Raw genomic sequence first — 17595 nt, 5'->3', positions numbered from 1 at the left:
ATTCTGGAATCTGGAGATTACCTGCTTAGACATTTCTGCTGAATGGTTGGTAGGTTTATGTAGTGACAACCACTTATGTATCAAGAATCAGGAAGGTCGTGAAAGTATTGGCTTACGAACAACATGACTCATGGTCCTGCACAATCATGCAAACTTTTCACACATCAAATACTTTTTTGGCATACCATATGTGAAAGGTGAGAAGGGATTACAGTTAATGGCCATTTAATTTCTGGCCTCTCAGCTGTGACTGTGAGCTAGTGTTGGTACGACCTTTCACATCAGCCCCTCACACACAACACTATGAGGTCCCTCAAGGGTCCATCCTATCCCCTCTGTTATTCAACTTCTATATAATCCCCTTAGGAAACATGCAAGTGGGTAGACTTCTTAGAAGCAGCCTCCCATCACCTTTTGTGTGTTTCATGGAGCAACCTAAGTGCATGGGTAACTGGCTGGAACCAAGCTGTACCTGGCTGATGAGCCCTTAATTCGGCTAAACCATTCCTGGGTTACATCTGTTCCGGTTCAGGAAGGACATGGCTTGGCGGGTCGAGCTGGACTGTTCCCACGATGAGCAGGTTTAAGACTGGTTGCATATGGCTGGGTCCAAACTGAGGTGGCATGGACAGCAAAATAATGATGGGTTGGAGTGCTACCCCAAGCTATTGCCAGTGGTTAGACTTACTGCAGGGACCCTCCCATCACCTTTTGTGTGTTTGCAAAACAACTACATCACTCCACGTCCCAACAACAGAACCCAAAAAGAGATAGTCCATCAAACTCAATATTCAGTTTACAATACACAGATTGGAAACAACCCAACCTGCAAAACAACTTCGATAGGCAGTTAAGTTAAGGAAGGCTGACCTATAGTTTGCGAGAAGCAGGAAGGCGATGCATCATCGCCAATCCGCGGGATTCGTATGCGATCCATCTTCCTTGAACGTTAGCCACTCATAAAGCTAAGAACAGGATCCTCCCTGTTAAGTTAATACACAGTCATTTGCTTTTTTCAGCACATGCCACATTGATGCGAATAAAGACAGAGGAATTCAACTGCTTCGTTCTCCAAGATACATACATGGTATGTGTTTGTTCCCACTTCACAATAGATCCACAACTGCAAAACAGTACACATGACACTGATAATCACGACAGTTTTCCATTTCATGTTTTTAATTCACCTGATGAAGGCGTTCCCATAAACATGCGCCATTTAGAAGGTCGAAACGCATTGGTTCTATCCGTAGAGAGGCTCTATACAAAACCAAGTATAAGCCAGGTCCCAAAATCGGACACAATAGAACCCATGAAATAGGGCTCTATCATTGAGTTCTGATTACCATCTTTGACCTCTCCTTTGGATTAAAGAGTAATTTATGTTGAGGACAGGAAAGTAGAACCAGTCTCCATTTTATTCCATTCTGATGTAACTTTTAGGATGTTACATGCATTTTAGATTCATTGTCAGGCAACAGCATGTTTGTTATATATATATCCTTTATTGAAAAATGCACTGTATGTTTAATTTTTACTGATTGCACTGTATATAATTGTTGAGCACAATTTGCAAATGTTTTTCTGTTTTTGATGTATAGAAAAGAAGGCAAGTGGGTCATGTTCTAGTTGGTCTCATGATAGGATTTAAGGTTTTGTAAAACAAATGAAAAAAGAGTAATGCAATATAAATGAATATAACCCAGGGATAATTAAAAATCTTTTGGGAAAAAGTGAATTCTTGATTTATGGTGTCAGAGGTACTTTGTTTTTTTCACATGTATCAGGATTCCAGCCTCTGATTTGTCCTAAACCGAATCATTCCCCTGCTTTTTACCCCATCTTCCTTGAGCAGCACTGAAGATGGTCAATGAGTCATCACCAGGTCAAATGTGCCATTTCCGATTGGTGCAACGGCGGCGTTGCATTATCATCAAATATTGCAGCACAGAAAAACTAAATTCCCTGGGCTAAGATCTGGATTGGCACCATTTGGCAGGGCAGAACTCACAGATGGCAGAGTTCAGTGGCTGTTGCAGGGTCACAAAAATTATTTGATATTTCTGAGACTTCAGAATAGGGGGCAAGCCAGCATGCCCTTGGAGACAGTCTGGGTTCAAGTGGGTTGGGTCCAGTCCTTTCCTCAGCAGGGCAGAGGGTAGCAGGGCAGCACATCAAAACAGAAAAGCAGTTCCTTAGAGAAATAGTCCAGCAGAGTGGCAGCCCTTGTAGCAGCAGAGCAGTCCTACTTCCTGGCAGAGTTCTTCTCATGTCCAGCAGTGTCTGGTTTGGAGGGGCGACTTTGAAGTGCACAGAGGTCCTTTCTTTCCAGCCGGCCTCCAGACTATTAGTAGGGGGGTAATCAGTCCCTTGTGCGAGGACAGGACACTGACTATTCAGCTATAAGTCTCAGCTTCTCCCTCCCGTCCTGCCCAGGAAGAGCCATCAGAATGTAGATGGGTACTCAGAAAACACTTAGCTTTCCTGTGTTTGTGGCTTTCTAGAGTGAAAGCACAAAGTGAAGCTGTCACCCACCATAGATATATATTGGAGACATGTTACAAGTATACAATGGTGTAAGAGCAGAGAAATTACCACTTTCTAAAAATAGCATTTCTAAAATAGGAATGTTACATCCAGCTTTACCATTAAAGAGGAGTTATCCTTACCATTCCAAAGGCATACAGCATGAGACAACTACTCCCTTCTAATCAGAAATTATAGATTAAAGTGTATTAAGGACTTCTCAATGTTAGCCTACTTGTATGGGTGGCACAATCAGTGCTGTAGGCCCACTAGTAGTATTTAATTTACAGGCCCCTGATATATTGTATACCACTTTAAAAGGGACTTATAAGTAAATAAAATATACCAATTGTGGATACACCAGTGTTGCCATGTTTAGGGGAGAAGCAAAGGCAGGTTACCACTGGTTTTGGATCTATTAAAATCTTTGTTCCCAGTAGACTTCAGAATGAAAAAGCAAAATGTACTTCCTACGGAATTTCATAACTGATGATATATTTTGATATATTTGTACTGTTCATTTACAAGTATTTAAATTGTGTTGTGTATTATAAAAAATGGCATCCTACAGTCATTCTTCATGTCCATCAGTGAAAATGATGGTAGCGCGTGATTGTGTGTTATCCCAGGGCGCTGTGATGGGTGATTTGTCTGTTGCATCCCAATGATGATAATTCCTGTTTAAAAATTGATGCTCCATTTAAAGAGAGGAGGGTCACATTTAAAAGTAGTTAAGGTCAAAGTACATTTGAACCCTTAGCTCTGTGCTTCTTTTGTATTCTCCTCAAAAGCATTGCCAAGTCAATCAGTGATTCTTGTACAACATCTTGTCCTTCAAAGGTGGAAGATGTATCCCAGGTTGGGGTAACCCAGCACAGTGTTCTTAGTGACTGTGATATTTCTGTGATATGTTTGAATGACATCCAATTAAATCAAAGTTTATCTTAGCCACCAATGCCTACTCAGAATTTAGAGGACTGTGACAGCCACCATCGAAATCTGAGTTTAGGAGAGTCTATTAACCAGCCATCAATTGAAAAATGAATTGATAACAATGGTATGGATCCATTTAGCCCTGTATCTCATTAGATTGGTCAATAATCTGATTCACAACCAACTCTAACTCCTAAAAAAATGAATCCTAGTGGGTCAGGTAAGTAGCTTATGGTGGCTGATCAAATAGATAATACATTAAACTCGGAAGATCTCTCATTCCTGGATAAATATGATGTGCCTACGGCATTGGAAGTAAGTTCTCCCAAACATCAAAATTCACTGGATATCAGAATATGGGGAAATCTGTTGTAGAGAATGGATGCAATAACAACATTGTTAAACGTCCACTCCAATAAGCTTGATATCCAGGTGGAGTTATTGAATACTTTAGCTGTGTATGTGGCTGGGATATTATACACTACATAATCTAACTAACTTGGTGATAAGAGCCCAATCTGATGTTATCAGCCAACTAATTAAATGTATTTGTTCACATATTTTAGATAATGTTTTAGAACCTCTGACTATGGTAGGATCCCTTATTGACAAAGTAAAAGAACTGGCCACACAACCAGAGGCAGAGTTACCTATGCCACCCCATATGGGCTCAGGGGTGAGGGTTGCTAGTGAAAGCCCGAAGTTCAAAAAAGCTCAGTGTTATGCTCTCTCATGCACTTCCAAAGTTCTACCTGTCAATACCAGGACGTTATAGGGAGATTTGTGGCTAGAAATATTAAAACAATGAAAGTCCCATTCTAATAGAAAATGTTAATATTGAGGGTAGTCAAGTCCTAAATTCTACCCCCTTTGTGAGGGTTCCATAGGTCAGCCTCCCTTAACAAAAAGGGCTAGAATTAGGTTGCGGAAGGCCCAGAATAAGGCTAAGAAGGCTTCAGATATATCGTCCTCTGATATTGAACCCAGCCATCCCATATCTGCAGGGGTCACGCAGGAAAATCAATCTTATAATGCCTTGAAACTAGTTTTCCATCCCTTACATGAATCCAGGGGAATACACGATAGTTTGAATCAGGGTACAACTCTAAAACGTATCTCAACAATTTCTGAATTATCATCCATTAATGATACCGCCCTTTTATCTGTTTAAATTTAGCCTGTGAATCCACTATTACAACCTGGTCTACCAATGGAATGCCAAACAAAATTCTTTGAATCCACTTTGTATTTTGTGGCGTGGGGTATTGAGATTAAGAAATTCATAGCCACAAAATATCCCTCGATATTGAAAGTAGTAGTCCCAAAAATTGCAAAAGAGAATGCAAAAAGTTGTTGCCATTACTTGGAGGTGCGTATGGGATAATGAATAACTCAGTTAACATCACAGGCATTTTAGTTACAAATTCGTGAAAAGGACTTTGAATTGTTATCTAAAAATAAAATGTCATATGAAAATTGGTGTGGCTGTCAGCAACCCTTACAAGTGTGTCCTCTGTTGGTGGACATTGAACTTTGCTTAACACCAGTTGAAATGATAAACAATTCAGAATATGCTCTTGGAATGTCCAAGGTTTAGCTCATTTGTTGGCCGACCCTGATACACTTTCCTTTTTAAAAGATTTTGAAATTCTGATGTTTCAGGAAACAGAAAACAAGATACTCCATTGCTTGGTTTTAATGAATCTAATCTCCCAACAATGCACACTAATAATCAAGGCTGCGCAAAGGTTTTTTTTTCATTTTATATTACAACAGAGTTGAGTGTAAAGGCAGAAGTAATCGACTTGTAGTTAGCATGCATACAAGATGTTTTATTACAGTTTGTTTTTTATATGATCATAATACTGAATGTCTATTTAAGTATGAGGAAAAGTAATAAGATGACTCAGTTGTTTACCGTGTGGGATATTGTAAAATCGTTAGTACTCCATTATCCAATGGCCTGTTTAATCATCTCTGGTGATTGTAATATATATTCGGCTGCATTACATCCCCAGTATGGCCAAGTAATTGTCCTGCTATGATGTGTGATACTCTGCAGCAGCTTGGCTTAATTTGCTAAATGAATCACCTTTGTGTAAATCAAGGGAAATTCCAACTTTTAAACAGTCAAAACATGGTTCAATTTTCAATGATACTATCGTATCAGATAAGCTGGGCCCAAACATTGTTGAATACAAGGTGATTTTAGGAGTCAATGGTTATTATGATCCTCAGATTTTAACTTTGTATCTGCCAATAAGCTATAATCATAAAGCCAATGAGCTACAACATACTGTTCATTCGTCATATAATTTAAAAAGCCTGGTGTGGCACTCGGAAAAGCAAACAAAAATACTGAAGTTTGCTGAACTTTGATCAATCACAGTGACCTAGGTTCGTTAGGAGGGAAAATGATGTTGACCAAGTGGAATTTGTCACTTTGTCGCTGTTGTAGAAATTTTATAGATGCAATCCATCAAAAGTGAATCCCCTGGAATCCACCCCTAATAAGTAGAATTCATTTAAGTTAATTAAATTGAACCAGTCATTTATTATATCTTTAATGAAGTTTTTAACCACCGATACTGGCCATCTTATCATTCTCTCAAAGATAAACAGACGTCACTGAGAAGATCATATAGATAGGAAGTCTGGTAGGTGATATCACAGTTATTAAATGTTATTATGTTAAATAATTTGGAGATGTCATTAATGAATTGGAAAGAGGAGGTAACAGGGCCTATAGTGTCAACATTAGGTAGGAGGTATCAGTGAGGTTTATTATTAACCTATACGACCCCAGTGTTGCTAACACAAGTTGCACAGACCTGAGTCACTATTATGTGAAATGTAGTAATTCACCTGCAGAGATAGGGAGCAGCCCAAATCTGATGCCATATTTGGATTTTTTAAGCAATAAAGAAATAGCTAACCTTTTGTGCCAGATTAGATCAAATAGGGCTCCTGGGCCAAATGGGCTCCCTATCGCTATATTACGTGCCAACTTTGACATGTGGGCCGAGGTTTTGACTTCTTTGTTCAATGAGGTATGAGCACTGAATATTGTTCCAGAGTTGTGGTAAGTAAGAATTGTACAGCGAATTTTTAAAAGCAAATGGTTTTGCTTCTGGATTATTTGGAAGATTGGAAAATATTACAGTGAATAATCCCAATTACCTAGTCGGCCTTTTATAAGGGCCAATTTACAATTACTAATTTACTGACCCCTACTTTATTGGCAGAGAGGCTGTTTAAAAAAAGAAAACGTACACATGGTACTATTATTATTATGGCAAAATCTTGTGGGATAGGGTATCCCCAAAAATAGTTTGATGCTACAATACTCTTATATACAAACGCTTGGGTTTAAAATAAGTTGGACGATGGTTTAGCTTGTCCAGGAAACTCTAAACTTGTAATGATCTTAAATAAAGCTGTGTACTTGCTCCCTGACTTTTTAATCTTTTTATGTCAGATTGGATGCAGCATTTTGAATCTGTCAATACTCACCCTTGCTAAACTTGCTAATGTCCATCTCTAATACATTCAATATGCTGACGACACTATTTTGTTGGGCCAAACTCTGATAGGTCTACAAAGATTATTTGCTGCATTTGATGATTACATTTTAGCTAATGGCTTGGAGCTGAATTTTAAGAAAAACTAAAATTATGGAAATTGGTCCAGTGAAATTTAATACTAGATCTTGGATAACGAGAGGTGGGCTAATCGAGGTTGTGTATACATATAAATATTTTGGCATTTTATTTGACAATAAAGTCTGGTTTACAAGCCATTTCAATGTCTTAATGGCAAAAAACATAATCTTTAATTTGTGCTTTTAAATCTTTATGTAAATCACTGAGAGATCAATCGTATGAACACCTTCTTAAAGTCTTGGGAGCCAAACTACCGCCAACTATTGCATATGGCTTGCCCATCACCAGGGGAAAAGAAGCTAAATTATTGGATTTAGTAGTAATTAAAACTTGTAAATCGGTCTTTGGAATTCCTAGGTTAATTGGTGAACCCGAAATTCATTTGGAGTTTGACCTCCAGAGACGCAAGTGTAATTTTTTTACTGTATGCACTTTTAATCTGATCCTAACTCACTAGCAATAACAGCTGGTGCAAAATAAACCACTCTATACTGGAGGTTGGAGATCCTACATTTTAGCATTTTTTCAGAGTTTGGGCTTGCAGTTAGGCTTCTCAGAATTGAATAGCTCCCACTGAATCTTAGGACACAGCCTTCAGAAGTGCTGTTCTGTAGGAAGTTAAAAAGTGGGGGCAGATTTACAAGCCCCTTGCAACACTTTTGTGCCGCAGTTGTGTCACTTTTGTGACGCAGCGGCAGCATAAACAATGTGCCACGGTCCGACACATTTAAAACATGGTGCATCTAGGGAGATGAATCTTGTTGTAAAGCCCTGCATCACATTATACCTGTGTCAGGTATAGTGTATGCAGGGTGGGCTTTCCGACGCAATAAAGCCTTGTAAAAGTGACGCAGTGAAATCTACAACATTTCACTGCTTCACTTCTACGACGCCACTGCGTCAAAACCTTACACCTGATTTAGGACGCCATAAGGAGTGATGCAGCACAATAGGTATAGGCCTTCCTGAACATTGCAGGAGTTGCGTTGTGCTTGCAACACGACTCCAGCAATGTGTGACCTTTGCGCCAACAGGTTTCGTGATGCATCTGTCAATCTTTGTAAATGCAACGCATCCATGGCGGCGCAAGGTTTTTTTTGCGTTACGCAAGTAAAGTTGCAAATCTGCCCCTTGGTTTTTTAGGCCATCAGTGTTGAAGTAGCGGAAGAGGATTTGCTTACTGACCAGGAGGAAGAATTCTTAGTGTAGGGACATTCCGCTGGACTAATCAGCTGCCTTATAAATTGCTAATCTTTATGAATTGCTAATCTTTAAACAGTTCCTAAATAAAAAGATTAAGACTAAGGGGCCCATTAGGATGGTGGGCGGATCGCCCCTGCCGGGCCAGCAGTAGCCACCGCTGGCATGGCGGGAGCGACCCACCCGCCATCCTTGCCTTGCCTGATTAACCCCACGCCATACTAGGATGGCTAGGGGGTCCACGGCGGACAGAAAGACCGTCCGCCGCTTTTCCGCCAGTCGACTCGTCGACCGGGAAGAAAAAGGGCATGATATAGTGGTGGTGTCTGCAAGACACCACCATCCATATTATCATGCAGGTGGTGTATCGCCTTTCCATGACGGATTTGCCGCCATGGAAAGGCATGCGGTTCTCGCCTTTGGGAGCCTGTTGCATGCCCCCATGGTGTTGGGGGGAGGGGGGTGCACATGGGGGCTACCTATGGTTCCCCCCTCATTGCAATGCACTACGTGGCAGGCACCACGTGGTGCCTGCCATTTAGTGCATTGCAATGCTGTGCACATACCTTCCACATTGCGGGTGGGTCTGCAGCCGTTAAATCCACCCGCAATGTAAAAGGCCTTGAATGTGCCCGCCAGTGTGGTGGGCGCATCCTAATGTGTATGGCGGGACTGCTGCAGCTTTGGCGGGCGGTCCCACGCTCCGTTACAGTGGTGGGTGGACTATGAGCGCCCGCCATCGTAATAGGCTCCATTGTCATTTATTGCGGATAAAGAAGCCTTAGCGGCAAAAAAATGTGCTTGCTCAGTGATTAATTCTAATCAGACTTTGCTAATCTAGCCCTATTTGACTACTTATTTTCCAGCATAAATGTGGGATACATTTTTTAAATTAATTCTTGGTGGGTACCCTACTAAGGATGGCACACCTAACTGGATACAACACTGGCCAACCAATGAATGTAGACAGCGTAGCTGGTCACATGAAACTTTAATGCATATCGTGTGTGCCTGCCCAAAACTGCTTAATGTATGTCATATATCATTAAGGCCCTCATTTCTTAAACTAGGGATGAGATCTGTTTGTCAGGCTCTCATTTATGCATATCATGGGTTTCTATTCCATTAATTAGTCAGAAGATAACGTTTCTAACAAGTTCTGAAAAAAGCTTGTATCTGTACCTTAGATTTGTTTGCTTATGCACTTCTGAAGGGGTTTTTATAGGATTAAAAAATAAAAGGGCACTTGTTTTTAAGCAGTAGGCACTTTGAAGTCTTACACAGTTGTGTGTAAGTTGTTGAAATTTACCGTACTGAATGTTTTTCTCAATATTTATATGCTTTTGTCCCAAGCAATGTATTTTATTGAATTTTTATGATTATATGAATTTGTACCGGTATACTTTTTATGTACATGTGCATTACATTCACAAAAAATTACCTAACAGCGGTGCAAGGGGCTTGCAAATATGCTCCTATGGACTTGCACATAAAATGTCATGTCTGCAGAATTCAGATTATGTGGCTGGGTTTGGCCAATCAGCTAACGAGATGTTAAATTCTTCTATCCGCATCCTGGATTAATGGCTAGACTGGTATTAGAAGATAACAGTGCCTAATTTGGAAAAATAAAATGCGCTAGGGCCCTAATCAGGAGGCCACTACAGCTTGTACCACACATTTCCCCTGCCATGCTGCCAATGATAGTAACAACACAACTACTAACCATCAACCTCCTACAAGTGTGACAATTCAGACTATTTAAGTCTCCCAAAGCTATAAGAATGGCTTTTTGTGGTAGGTTATAGTCAGTTTTAATGTATATTGAATTATTAATTCACTTTTTTTGTGGTCATCTCCAAATGAGCCAGACAGTGCCACCTTGTGACAGACTGTCTTGAGGGGCGGTGTTGACAATTAAGTGCTGGTGCCTAGCTCTGGAACCAACCAGCTCAAATTAAGTACTAAGAACACTTTACTAATAGATAATGGTGTCTCTATGCGTAAAGGTGCACTTTGTTCTACTTCACCTGCCATACAGCCGCTTCATACTGTTTAACTATGCTTTCTGTGTCCCCCTTGCATACAGGTCCCGCGCGCGATCTGCACAGAACACTGCCAGCCTGGGTACCGAAAAGCACCTCGCGAGGGGCAGCCAGTGTGCTGCTATGACTGTCTTCCTTGTTCCTTAGGAGAAATCGCCAATGAGAGCGGTGGGTGGCATGGAGCAGATGGCATGAAGGAAGCTTGGCTTCACCTGAACAGAGTCACTGGAGTTTCACACTCCAGGAACTTATAAGCTATTGCAAATTAATTTCACATGCATACAATCTTAAAAGCAATGGAGACCTAAAGACCAGACCAAGTTCTGCACAAAATATCACTTGTATGGCTTTATCATGCACACACTTAACACCACAATTTGATCCTTCATAACTGATTGCACTGATACCATTGGTACTACATTTTAATCTTGAGTAAGAGAGTGCATTCATTCAAAACACTATATGCTTTGTGTTCAGACAAAAAATCAAAAATAAAATATCGTCAGACAGGAATATTTAGTCTGAAATATCGTCAGACAGAAATATCATGTGCAACAATGTTGTTATCAAGAACATCGATTTTAAGGTAACTAATATCAATTTTAACAATATCAAAATCATTAATATAGTTTACAAGAATATCAACATCATATATATAGTTTATAAAAGTATTGTTAAGAAGATTTATTTTTTTATTATGGTTATGTATTTTATTATGTATTTTAATAGTATATTATACAATGCTTGCGTAATTGTTAGTAATGTTTTTATAGTAGGTTATTTAATTGTTAGTAGTTTCAGAAAAAAATGAATCTTTTTTAGTACTGTAGTGGGTTGTGGGGTTTATAGAGGTACAGGGTGGAAAGTATATTTGTTATGAATAATTAATAAATTAATTAAATTTTTTAATAATATTTTGCATTTATTTGATAGTTAATTGTATAATTACGTTATTTTAATTAGGTTTCAGGTGTGGGTTGTGTGTTTTTATGGGTATAGAGTGGGAAGTAACCTAATTTTAATTAATTAATAATTAATTGTTCATTATTAATAACAATTGAATAGATAATTACTTATGTAAATTGTGTAATACAATAATTTGGGGGTCTATTGTTGCTTTTGTATGGGTAAAAGGTGTGTAGGGAATTAATTATAATAATTAATAATCTTAATTTATAATAAATATTGAAATAATAAATAATTATGTAAAATATGATATTAGGATATTATGTACGTTATATATTAGGTGTGAGTTGTGGCATTTGTGGGAGTAAAGGGTGGAAAGTGAAACAAATATAATTAATTTTGATGGGTAATTATTAATAATTGTTTAAATGACAATTAATTCTGACAATTATGCAAATATTGATAAAGAGTGGGGAGGTAATTAAATATAAATATTTAATAATGGTTAATTACTATTAATATTTTAATAAATGGTCAATTATGTGACATGTGTAAATAATATCATTTAAAGCAATAATTTTAGATATGTGTTGTGTACTTTGTAGAAATATAGGAAAGATATTTAGGGGCACAATAGGATGGCGGGCGATTGCCCCCGCCGGACCGGCGGTAGCTGCCGCCGCATTTCCTCCGGTCGACTTTGCGACCGGCGGAAAAAGTGCTTTTACATGGTGGCGGTGTCTGCGAGACACCGCCAATCATATTACAATGAGGGCGGTCCTATGCTTTTCCATGGCGGCGTGGCTGCCGTGGAGATGCATGCGGTCTTTACTTTGGGGGCCCGTTGCAGGCTCCCATGGTGATGGGGAGGTGGGGGGTGCACGGTACCCCCTGCATTTGCATGCACAATGCGGCAGGCACCACGCGGTGCCTGCCGCTTTGTGCATGCAAATGCAAAACATGTATTTTTAACATTGCGGCGGGTGCTGGTGAAAGCACCGCCCGCCGCAATGTTAAAAATGCATGATGCGCCCACCAGTGTGGCGAGCGCATCATAATGTGAATGGCAGGACCGCTGCTCAGATCGCAGGCGGTCCCATTTTCCACGAGGATGGCGGGCGGGCATACTCCGCCCGCCATCCTAATGGGGGCCTTAGTTAGGTAATGATGAATTTAAAAATGGGTAAATATTGTTTTATAATTGTTATTCATTACTGTATGTGTTAACTGTGTTGTGATTTTTAAAAGTAAATAACATTTTATTTTGTGGTGAATATTACTTGGAGAATATAGGGGCCTATTATGATGGTGGTCGGAAAGCTTCTAACCTTCAGTCGGAGGCTTTCTGACCGCCATTGTTGCTTCCAAAATTTATGATCATCATCATCAGCCGGTTGGAATTTAAACCGACCGGTCATTCTGGCTGGCTTACGATGGACTCAAGGAGCCAGTCGGAGCGATTGGAACCAGGTCGTGACCCCAAAGGGTGGGCCTTTCCACCCTTGGGAATACGATGCACGGTTTCTGGCCAGGTCTCCATGGCGGCATGTCCGACATGGAAACCATGTTAGACAGCATGTTTGGAGGTCTCCAGCAGGGCCTCCTTTGGATCCTGTTGATCCTTGCACCCCGTGCCAGGCACCTTGATCTGCCTGACACGGGGTGCAGGTATGAACAGCATCTCCCATTTCTTTATGGGAGCATGTATTACGGCTGCTTTATGGCCATAATACATACTCCCATCGGGGAAATGTAGAAATGCAACCGAACAGTGTTTCGGTCGCATCCTAGTTAGGCAGTTGGGACAGATGACCAGAGGCCGAGGACCGAGACGGTGTCAGTCGGACTTAAGTCGACCCGACATTGTAATTAGGATCATAGTTTTGTATTTTTTTATAATAATATTTGTAGTTATTTATGATATGTATTAAACACTGTAAAACAATGATTTTTTATATTTACATATTTCAATTTTTTGTTATTTAGTTTGTTTCTAATGTTGCACTGACTGTAGTGGGAATAGTAAATTTTACCCCTCCTCACCCCAACACTTTCCCTACTCTTGCACTGACTGGAGTGGGAATACTCAATTTTACCCCTCCACAATCCAACCCTTTCCCTACTGTTGCACTGACTAGAGTGGGATTAGTACATTTTACTGCTCCACAATCCAACATTTTCCATAATGTTCCACTGTCTAGGATGGAAATAGTGAATTTTAAGCCCTCCCAAATCCAACACTTTCACTATTGTTGCATTGACTTGAGTGTTAATAGTAAATTTTACCCCTCTGCAATCCAACACTTTCCCTACTGTTGAACTGACTTGAATTAGACTGGTAAATGTTAACCCTCCTGAGTTCAAATTTTCCCTACTCTTGTATAAATTGTAGTGGGAATAATATATGTATTAATTAAAAAAAAATATTGGTACACTATATTGTTTAAATGTAAATGTTTGTGTTTTTGTTTATTTAAAATTATCATATTCATAATTATGAATGTTTCTAAAATGCAATATATTTTTAGTAAATTGTAATTTTTTATTTTTTTACCTGTATATTTGTATTTGTGATGGCGTTTCCGCTTCCGGGACATCAGCGCACTGGACAAAGAAGAGCGTAGCGGTTAGCAGACACAAGGAAAGAACTGCTTTGGGCTCCGCAAGACACCCAGGAGTTTTGATTTTTTTTTTACCAGGACTGAATGGTGCCTTTTTTTTGGAGTACATGCCAGTGTTTCAGGAGCTGTGGGGAACCGGCTAAAAAGAAGGCTATTTGCTGAACGGCTCTTACAATTGGCTATCAAGACAATTAAAATCGGCGGCCTCCAGGTCCCCAACGAGTAACAGAAGTTACTAACACAGATTAGTTTATAAGTAGACCAAGTGGGAGTCTGATTATAACCCCAAGTAATTCAGCACAGAAACCTAAGGCGATTAGATGGAAATGGCAAGGGGGTTGGAAATGGAACGGGGGAAGTGGAACTGTTGGATAAAAATACAAAGCAAGTTAAAGACACAGTCCAAATTGGAACTGATAAAGGTAGCGCCCTGAGAATAGACCTTCCTCCGGACTCATATCCATATGTAGTTGTTCTCTCTGGGGTCCCGAAGTTAGAGAATCACAAGACAGAAACCTACCATGAACTAAAAAACAAGGTAACCTTCTGGTTAAATAAAAATAGACCCCTCCGGCCAGGTCTCCATGGAGAAATTCTAAACGTGCGTAGAGTGAGCTGGGTGGGTCACAGAAGGAAGGAAATGGATGGGGACTGTATTATTGTCAATTTCAGGGACAGTAGGGTAGCTCAGTATATATGTGACTTTCATAACCAAAGAGAAAATGGAGGTATATATACTCTCGACCTAAGTTATTTTTATCCTTCTCGTCTCCCTGTCTGGCTGGGCACCATACCCCATGATAGATGGAGAGGATGTCCTAGGACTCCCTTCAAAAATCAGTTTAACATTCCAACCGCTAATCGCTTTAAAGTGTTTTCTGGGCTCAAATGTGTTGACTGACTGTGCAAAGATAATGGTAAAGTAAAAAATATGAAGAACTCAATAGAAGAGATCCAAGTGGTCAATGATAATATAGTGAGATCAAAGCCTCTTTCAGTCGATTTCGGAAAAGCACCGTGCCACCGAACCCTGGAATACTAGGTGAACTATTAAACAAAGATGTTGGAGTGTATAATTGCGATATATGTACCCAGTCTGCAGTCAATGGTTTGGAGACCGTATCAAATGAGGATCATAAGTTGAATAAGAGTAATTGGTCAATTAAGTCCCAGCATGTCGCAGGCCTAAAATCTAAGACAAGCAATCATATATGGGTAAATTTAATTGAAGAATATGACATAGTTTGTCTACAGGAGACCTGGGCAGCAGAAGCACATCACTTGTGCGGTTTTAAAACCATATTTTCGCCAGCTATAGGCTCTGTACATGGCAGAGCAAAAGGAGGGCTCTGCACTTATGTTCCTAACCTTTTTAAATGTGACAAAATAGTGATTCCACGGAATAATAGATTTTATCATGCGGTTAGGATACATATTAACAAAAAGTTGTGTTTGATCATCGTGAATTTTTATAATAATATTCCTTTGGATGACATGGAAGTAGTTTTAAACATGTTAAAAACAGATATTAACTCTTTGCGTGGGGGGAAAGCCAAAGAGACTGTAGTCGTTTGGGGTGGCAATTTCAATTGTCAATTATGTAAAAGAGGCAAACATTGGACTTGTGGCCTAGTGCTAGATAGGGAAACTGACCTATTACATTTTGACCACACTGTCTGTGGGGACCTGTTGAATGACATTATTTTCTCATGTGACTTTGGTTTCGCCAACAAAATGTGCCAACCCGAGATCCCATTCTCTCCCACATTTAATGGCAGAGGAACGTTCTCAATAATTGACTTCATATTGATATCTTCGAGCTACAGAGAGAATGTATCAAATTTCCAAACGTTGGATAATTCCCTAAGTGACCATTTCCCTATATGTGTTGAATTACAAAATTCTCATTTTTGTCTGGAACGTGATCGTATACATGGGCAGTATTTCGGTAATATTGCCTTAAAAAGACAAAATGGGTATTCGCTAAAATGTTTAAATGTAGTCCCAGAGGAATTCCTACGTCACATAATTAGGAAATGTGAAAACAGCTTCAATGTTTGCCTGAATGAGTCAGCTGAAAATTCGGAAATAATTACAAATTTTAAGACTTGTCATCCGCCTTCGATTTTGTTACTCATAGCAAGTTATGGCTGATCTTGGAACGTTTGGGGGTCGATGAAAACATAATTATATTCCTTAGGAATCTTTACCAAGGGGCAAAAGCCTCTGTAAGATATGGTAAGAATTGTGAGTGTACTAGGACATTTAAGATAGCTAGAGGTGTCCGGCAAGGATGTGTCCTTGCCCCTTTCTTATTTACCATCTATATCAACGATCTAGAAAGAACGTTACTGCATGGATGTCGGGATATGCCTTTGGCATCAAATTGTCCAATACCCGCATTATTATTATATGCAGACGATGCAGTATTGATGGCCCAAAACAGCTTGTATTTATTGTATCTTTAGTGGCCAAATCCCTGATTCTACAAAAATGGAAAACGGTTGATGCCCCAAGTAAAGCATAAGGAAAAACGTATTCCTAAAGAGCCACATTTCATAAACTTTGGAATGAAGAATCGGGACTGCACTTGGTTAAGAGACTTAAATGTGATTCATTTGGTTCCAAAATTTGGCGAGATAATTGTATTTAGAAATTGTAATGGGAATTTTAAGCTCTGGTGAAATGTCAATTATGAATTATACTAACGATTAGTATAATACCAGACCACATGAACCAAATAAAATCCACTTTTCACACTGGGTGGCCAAAGTTCACAACACTGTGACCTGTCCTGTGTTCAGGATTATTTGTTAATGTTTGCGCTTACGCAATATGTTGTGGGAGCTACGGGGCAGGGGGTCAACTTGTGTAGTGGTGCCAGGGTCATCTGCATGGAGCCTGTTGCTCCGACGAACGTCCTGTACAGGCGTGCTGGATCCACTCCTGCTTGTGGACTCCTCTGTGTCCCCGACACACGTGTTACCAGCAGTGGCTGTCTGCTGTGTCAGCAGTACCTCAATAGCAGAGGTTACTCTCCCCATGCCCCTGGACAAGTCACTGCAGCAGTGCACAATGTCAGTCTGCATGTTCACTGACCGGCGGCATAGCAGGGTGGTTGCATTTGCCAGACGGTTGATGGACTTATTCAGCTGCTTGAGTTTGTGCCTATTCCTGCGCCTTTCTGTCTGGTCACTCTCCAGCATGTCACAGAGGGAACTCACGCGCACACCCATTTCCCTCACCCCCTCTGCCATGGACTCCATTCCTTTTCCCATTGACTTCATTCCTAGGGCCATGGAGCATATCCCCCGATCAATGTTTGACATCCTGCTGTTCAGGATGCGCACCTGTCTGTGCACAGCCATGATCCCTTTGGCCTGCATGGGCTGGATCTTCACCATAGTGCTTTCCAAACCAGCAAAGACCCCCTGCACATCCTGCCCCTCGTCTCGCTCACGTGCCCTACTACCATGGACACTTGCACGCACAGATCCTGATGACCCCTGTTGCCCTGCGTTGCCAGCCAGTGGTGGAGTGCTAGGTGTGTGAACCTCCACATCTTCTTCATCAGAGCTTTCTAGGATCCTGAGTGGTGGAACATCCTGCCTCCTTGGCCTCACATGCACAGAGGACCCTGAGGTTGGTGTTTCCGTAGGCTGTGTCCCAAACAGCAGGGGTGACAGTGGCTGTGCTGTGGTG

The 17595-nt window shown here is 40.4% G+C and overlaps 1 protein-coding gene across 1 annotated transcript in view; it reads left to right on the top strand.

Annotated features, from left to right (window-relative positions):
- LOC144762987 (extracellular calcium-sensing receptor-like) overlaps positions 1-17595 on the top strand; it is a 148262-nt gene that overhangs the window by 82983 nt on the left and 47684 nt on the right. The window contains exon 6 of the mRNA XM_078648301.1: positions 10411-10534. Coding sequence (XP_078504427.1) covers positions 10411-10534 — 124 coding nt within the window. The remainder of the gene's footprint in view (positions 1-10410; positions 10535-17595) is intronic.

This window comes from Lissotriton helveticus, chromosome 6 (genome assembly GCF_964261635.1).
Source record: "Lissotriton helveticus chromosome 6, aLisHel1.1, whole genome shotgun sequence".
Taxonomy (NCBI): Eukaryota; Metazoa; Chordata; class Amphibia; order Caudata; family Salamandridae; genus Lissotriton; species Lissotriton helveticus.
This window is presented reverse-complemented; position numbering and strand designations above follow the sequence as displayed.